At 29.6% G+C, this 7,192-nt stretch overlaps 1 protein-coding gene across 2 annotated transcripts; it reads left to right on the top strand.

Moving 5' to 3' along the window:
* Positions 1-253: 253 nt before the first annotated feature.
* Positions 254-4,040, top strand: LOC110603550 (probable disease resistance protein At5g63020). Of its 2 annotated transcripts, none has more exons than XM_021741303.2 (3): positions 254-3,671; positions 3,766-3,788; positions 3,923-4,040. In XM_021741303.2, exons 1-2 carry the CDS (start codon positions 687-689, stop codon positions 3,784-3,786), a joined length of 3,006 nt encoding a protein of 1,001 aa, XP_021596995.1. In that variant the 5' UTR covers positions 254-686; the 3' UTR covers positions 3,787-3,788; positions 3,923-4,040. The 2 variants fall into 2 exon arrangements, with proteins under 2 accessions (XP_021596995.1, XP_021596996.1); XM_021741304.2 differs by having other exon boundaries at positions 3,766-3,799.
* Positions 4,041-7,192: the final 3,152 nt, after the last annotated feature.

Here is a 7,192-nt window from a genome sequence, read left to right as displayed (position 1 = left end):
TGCAAAATTCAATTTTTTTTTCATTTAGTGCAAAACCCAATTCAAGTAATCATATTAAATAGCAAATATATTATATATTTTGATCATTAAATTTAATAATAAGAGTTTATTAAAAATAAACTAATCCTATTAATAAATTATTATCAGTAATTAATTAAATATAAAAGATTTAGGAAAAGAAAGAAAAAATAAATAGAGGGATTGACAACCTGAAAACATATATAATAAATTAAAGTAACTTCTTCTAAAATAAAATTAAAATTAAATAATTTTATTGAAATAAATCAAAGTGAGTGATAAAAATAAAATATAACTCAAAATTGAGTGATTTTAGCTAAAAAAATTTATATAGATATATGTGGTCGTGTTTAGAATTCAAAACTCAAGATGAAGAGTCAAGCATGATTTTACCTTTCGTGGATATTCACATCACTTGTTTAATTTTTATATCTAGTTAAGTCCACAGACATGGATGTTGTGACTTGTATCGCGGAAAAATTGGAGAACTCTTGGTTGAGCCAATCGGGAGACAGATTAGCCATTTTATTCACTATAGAAGTAACACTGTGAAACTCCAGGAGCAAGTTAAAATACTTGAAGGAGTGAGGGATGACGTGCAGGTATCTGTTGATGCAGCAAAGAGGAATGGTGAGGTGATCAGAAAAGAGGTTCAGAATTGGACATCAATGGTTGATGGGATTCTATCAGAGGCTAACAAACTTCTTGGAAAGGCTTCCAAAGTAAGGTTTCATAATTTGGCTTCTCGCTATCAGCTAAGCAGGAAAGCAGAAGAGAAAACAATGGAAATTGAAAAACAGAAAAATGAAGGCAAGTTTGATAGAGTTTCCAATCCTGCACCTCCGCCACCATTATTGTTTCCATCTCAAGAAGATATTGTGATTTTCGAAAGCAGAGAACGACAAGTAGAGGAGATTATGGAGGCCTTGAAAGACAACAAAACCAACTTCATTGGGATATACGGAATGGGAGGGGTGGGTAAAACTACCCTGGTGAAACAAGTTGTTAAAAGGGCTCAACAAGACAGGCTGTTTCCTACTATTGCAATGGTTGTGGTATCACAAACCATTGATGTGAAAAAGATTCAAGACCAGATAGCAGAGAGGTTGGGTTTGAAATTAGATGAGGTTAACGAACAAAATCGAGTAAGCCGGTTGCTGGCTAGATTGAAGGAAGAGAACAAAGTGCTCATTATCTTGGATGATATTTGGGCTAGACTCGATCTTGCAACTGTGGGCATTCCACTTGGCCATGATCATGGAGGTTGCAAAATTATTGTCACAACACGTCGTAAACAAGTGTGTGACACTATGGTCGACACAAGGAGTGAGACTGCAAAGGTCATCCCTATTAATATTTTATCTGAAAAAGAATCATGGGTCTTGCTTAAAAAGAATGCAGGCGCTGAGATTGAGTCTCTGACTTTGAATTCTTTTGCAAAAGATATTCTCAGAGAATGTGGAGGCTTGCCTATAGCTCTTGTAACAGTGGGAAGGGCAATGAGAGGCAAAGATCCTGATGAATGGCAAGAGGCAGTTAGAGAGCTAAGGAAATCACAGCCAGAAACCATTGAAGGGATGGATGAAGATGTGTACAGATGTCTTCAGTTCAGCTATACTTACCTGAAAGATGAGAAAGCCAAGAAAGTTTTCAAGTTATGTTGTTTATTTCCTGAGGATTTTAACATCCCTATAGAAGACCTGGTAAGATATGGGTTTGGACTGAAAATATTTGAAGATATGAGAATGGAGGATGCAAGACGAAGTGCTCATTCCATCATAAAAAATCTCAAAGATTCTTGTTTATTATTGGGAAGTGATGAGGAAGGCTGCGTAAAAATGCATGATGTCGTGCGTGATGTTGCCTTATCAATGGCATCAGATTATTTTGTTAGAGATGGTGTCAAAAAGTTGGAGGATTGGCCAGATATGGAAGAGATGAAGCGTTATACTGGCATCTCAATAATGCAAAATCAGGTTTCTCAATTTCCCGATGCTTGGGATAGCCCAAATCTCAAGATATTATTGATAGATATTGGAAAAACTCGTTTAGTTCATTTGTGGGAGGAGCCGATATACATGCCAGCAACGGTCTGGACAGGGATGAAAGCCCTTCAAGTTTTTCATCGGAGAGATAATAGTAGGAAAAGTTATAGAGCACAATATTTTCGGTTCTTGCAAATAGATTTTAGTCAATTAAGCAATCTTCGGACGTTGATGCTTCAGTATTATAAGATTGACACCACTCCAATTGGGGAGCTGAAGATGCTTGAAATTCTCAGCTTGAAGAATTGTGAGTTCCGAAAGCCATTCAATACAATAGGGAAGTTGACTAATCTAAGGTTACTGGATGTGGAATTTTCTTCTCTTGATGGCGTCTCTTCTTCCATATTTCCAATCAATGCTATGTCTACTCTGTCCCGATTAGAAGAATTGTACTTCCTTTCTTTTGATATATTAAGACCCACACCGTTCCCATTTCTCCTTTATAGAAGACGCACAAAGTACCCATTTTTCCTTTTTCCATTCCTTCATAATTTTCGATCCTTCGATGACTTGAACATAACAGTTTTGAAAACCCTTTCTCGCTTGACCACCCTTACAATTCAGATTCAAACCATTCCCGAAGGCTTTATGTTCCCAGATTTGAAGGTATTCAAAATTCATTGGGGAAGCCGGATATGCATTAGAGGAAAAGAAAAGCTGATTAATGCATTTTTATCTCAAGTTGAAGGATTTAATTATTTGGGTCTTTGTGAATTCGGGGGCGGGAGTAATATCACAATTTCATCACTAGTTTGTATGAAGCCATTAATGCCGAGAACAAATTTTCTGTATTTAGATTCACTTGAGGAGTTGAAGAACATCAATCCTTGCTTATTATTAGGTGGTTTAGATGCTTTGAAGATACTAGTGATTGTCAATTGTCCTAGTTTCGCTTACTTGATCAACGGTGAAGAGTTTCTTGGAAGGTATGCTTTGTTGCCGGAACTGGAAGGACTGTGTTTTGAGGATTTGGACACCTTCAAAGCATTATGCAATGGTGAACTACCTCCTGGAACTTCCTTGCCCATGAGGAAGCTCAAATACTTGACCTTTTTTAGATGTCCAGAATTGTTGAATATTTTCACTTTACCCAATCCACAGCAAGAATTCGAGCAACTCCAAGTTCTTGAAGAGAAAGGAATGAAGAACATATCGAAGGGCCCCACTGAGCTGTTGCATCTGCCCAAGCTACAAATCGTATGCATTAATGGGTGCCAGAAATTAAAAGTTATATTTCCTGCTTTTATTGCTCAAGGACTAGAGCAGCTGAAAGAACTTGTATTAGAAGATTGTGATGAATTAGAAGCAATTGTTGCAGAAAGGGAAGAAGAGGAAAGGAGGATTGACAAAGTGGTGTTCTCTGAATTAATAAGGATTAGGTTGTACAAGCTTTACAATCTTAAAACTTTTTGCATGGATAACTTACCTTTGAAATGGCCATCCTTAAAAGAGTTATCTGTGGACTCTTGCCCTAAAATGAAGACATTTGCTGCTTCTGATGGAAACCAGATCACACCGAAGTTGAAGGAGATCAAAATAAATACCAATTACATAATGCTTAATGGAACAAACTTAAACACAATTATGAAATATCACAACAAAAAAGAGGTACGTATCGTTTTAGCATTTTAATTGTGTTTAAACCTATAACACAGTGTTTGACCTTCCATTTTGTTTGTATTTGTGATTCATGGAGTTGCAGATCCAAGCGATGAACAACTGAAGGTGTGTTCAATGTTAGTAAGCATGCAAATAAAAAAAATGTATACTGATTGAAAATAACTAAGCTTTTTTTGCATTAGACTTCACTACAATTCTGAAGAATTTCTATTCTTACAATTTTTTTTTTTTTATTTTAGGTGCAAGGTTTTTAATCCTTACATCATTGCACCCAGGAGTGGCAAATGACAGCATGGAGTACTTTATGAATTTGTTATGTTTTTTATTATTATTTGTGAATTTTAAATATAAAATTAGAAGATTACAATAATAAATTTTAGTCTCTATAATTTTTATAGATCTCTAATTTTATATTATGTGTATATCAATATATAAAATAGCGAGAATTCGATTATAAAAATCACATTTCCCGATGCATTTGAAATTAATTTTAAAAATTTTTAAAAATATTTATTTTTATGCAGTAAATAATAAATTAAATTAAATAATAAAATAATAAGAATGAAACTAGAGGTAAAATGACATTTTCCCTTCAGGCTTTCCCATGGATTTTAACTTCCAATTAGATCTTAAGAATAAGTGGGTTAGAGTTGAAAAGGAAGAGGTGGTAGAATGGGCTACTCACCTTAGCCAATTTGGCCCACCCAAAGAAATAATGTGTGAATTTTGCAACTTTAACTTTTAGGGAGACCCTTTGGTGGTTTAATTATGGAACATTTTAATTAAAAATCACCTCAAAAAATCAGTCTAAAAACCCATATAACAGCCTACCACATTAAGAAGAGGAGGGAATTTACCTAAAAATCCTAACAACCAACCCTAAAAACCCATATACTGATTTAATTTTTTTATTGTTTAATTATTAATGTATTATAATCAAATTTTTATATTATATTAATTTAATATAATGCTATAATATATTTTATTGATTTTAACATATTATTATAATAATATTATAATTAAATAATACTAATTATAAATTTATTTACCGTTATTAAATATATATACAACAGTACTGAATTAAATAATTAATAAATAAATAAGTTAATTAATTAATATAAATAATTAAAATTATAAAAATTAAATTTTTTTATTGGACTGCTATTTAGAATTATAAAATAAAATTATAATATGATTTAAATAATTAATTAAAAAATTAATTAATATATATTTAAAATTATAAAAAATTAAATTTATTTTTATTGGACTGCTATTTAAAATTATAGTATAAAATTATACTGTGATTAAATATTATATGCAATCACTTGATTATTTATAATTTATTAAAGACAATAGATTAATTAATTAATTTTTTTTTCTAAATTACATTATTTTTATATAACATCTAATAATACGATAATATAATAATTTTAAATATTTTATGTATATTTTTTATAATTTATTAAAAATAATAAATAAATTAAATAATTAATTCAATGAAATGATAGATTTAATAGTAGAATAATATTATAATTTTAAATATTTTTATATGCATTCCTTTACTATTAACTTTTATAATATTTTTATATATTAAAAATATTTTTATAAAATATAATAATTATTTATAATTGATCTTAATACTTTATAGAGTATAATATTAAGAGTTATAAAATAATATTAAATGTGTATAAAATTATTAGTATTATTTAATTGCAGAATTACTATATTAATCTACTAAAATAAAAAAAAATTATTATTAAATAAATATATTCAATATGATTAAATCATTTTTATACGTCAAATTCCAATATAACATTAATTTTATGATTTTGAAATTATATAACATCAGTAATGTTTTATTTAAATATTAATAATAAAATTTATTAAATATTAATATATTTCATTAGAATAGCGACTCTTTTACTCTTCTTTTTATCGGTGCTAGAATATCTAAATTTTATAGTGTTATAACGAAAAAGTGAAACCTAACTAGTTATAGAGAATTCATGAACCCACAAGCTTCTTTCGGTCTTCTTTCTCTTTTATTTCTTATAGTTATACCATGAATAAATTTTTTACAATATAACAATTATATATTCATCAGTAAACTAAACTGTAATCATTAATCATGGTGAATTATTATGATCAATGTTCTAACATCTAACCATTTTACATATAACGGTTGTATTAAATATGGTTTTAATACTCTTATTCGGTAAGTTTCATAAATTTCTGGTATGCTTAACTTTTATATGGTTAAGCTGCGTCATTGCTCTCTTTATATTAATTTAGTGGATCAGAGTGGTCTAGTACATCACATTTTTCCTTTGTATTATGATAGGGATATTCTCTCTATTCCACTGACTTCTGCAGGCACTTCAAATTCTTTGATTTGACACTTTGAGCAGAACGGACAATATACTTTAAATCATATTCTACAGGTATCTTACTCAACAATCCTTTACCTAGACTTCTATCTCGCTTCCTTCCTCTTCAATTATCATTTCAAAGTCGATTTGACAAAAGACGTGACATCTTCAAGTTCAGTCTAAATTTAAAGTTTTTATCTAGTATTTATTTCATAATGTATTTCTTGTAATGCATAATTTAGTTTTACGTGATATTCAAACTTCTCCTATGTGTCCATTTTGTTTTATACATGTCGAAACGCTGAAACATGCTCTCTTTTTTATCTCCATGCCAGACCTATATGATTTTTTAGCTCTTGTACCTATAAATTTGTATTTGTCGATTTTTTGAGTTTTCCTATTTAGTGAAGCATTATTTGAAATCAATTTAGGACAGAGTCAGATTGTGATATTATTATGCAGTTTTGTTCACTTATTTTGTGGCACATATGGAAGACACTAAATAAGAAAATTTTTGAATTAAAAAATTTTTGAATCTATATTTCTGGATCCTTTAAATAAATTTAGAGTGAATCGTAATAAGAGAAAGAAGAAAAATGGTCGGAAAAAGTATGTAAAGGATTCCTAGCCTACACCAAAATTATTTAATAATAAAATGGCAGAGATCGCAATTGCATTCTTCAACCAGAAAAATGTATTTCTTTATTTTTATTGATTAGTTTTCTTCTTACAAAAGTTAATAATTTTATAGGTTAATTCTGTCTCTTTCTCCTATTAGGATGTGAATTTTCAGCTTGTGGAGTTCTTGAAGTGTGATAGTGCTGTGCTTGCTGGAATCATTGAGGATGGAACTAGTCGTTTTGCTTTTTGGTTTCATATAAACTTCAAAGCTAAAGCCATTAACGATGATTTCCAAATTGCATATCACCTTATGGGACGTCCAATAATAACTTAATTTGAATATTTACAAAATAAATTTTATTTTGCAAATAACTATTATTAAATAAATCATTAAAAATTATTTTAACAATAACACAAAAAATTAATATAATCAGAAAATTCATTTCTAAAAATATTAATTTAAAAATTAGGAATTAGATCACATATTTAATTACAAAATAATTTACAATGAAAAAATTA

Source organism: Manihot esculenta, chromosome 16 (assembly GCF_001659605.2).
Source record: "Manihot esculenta cultivar AM560-2 chromosome 16, M.esculenta_v8, whole genome shotgun sequence".
NCBI classification, from domain to species: domain Eukaryota; kingdom Viridiplantae; phylum Streptophyta; class Magnoliopsida; order Malpighiales; family Euphorbiaceae; genus Manihot; species Manihot esculenta.
The sequence above is the reverse complement of the archived record's forward strand: the minus strand, read 5'-3'. Positions and strand labels throughout refer to the sequence as shown.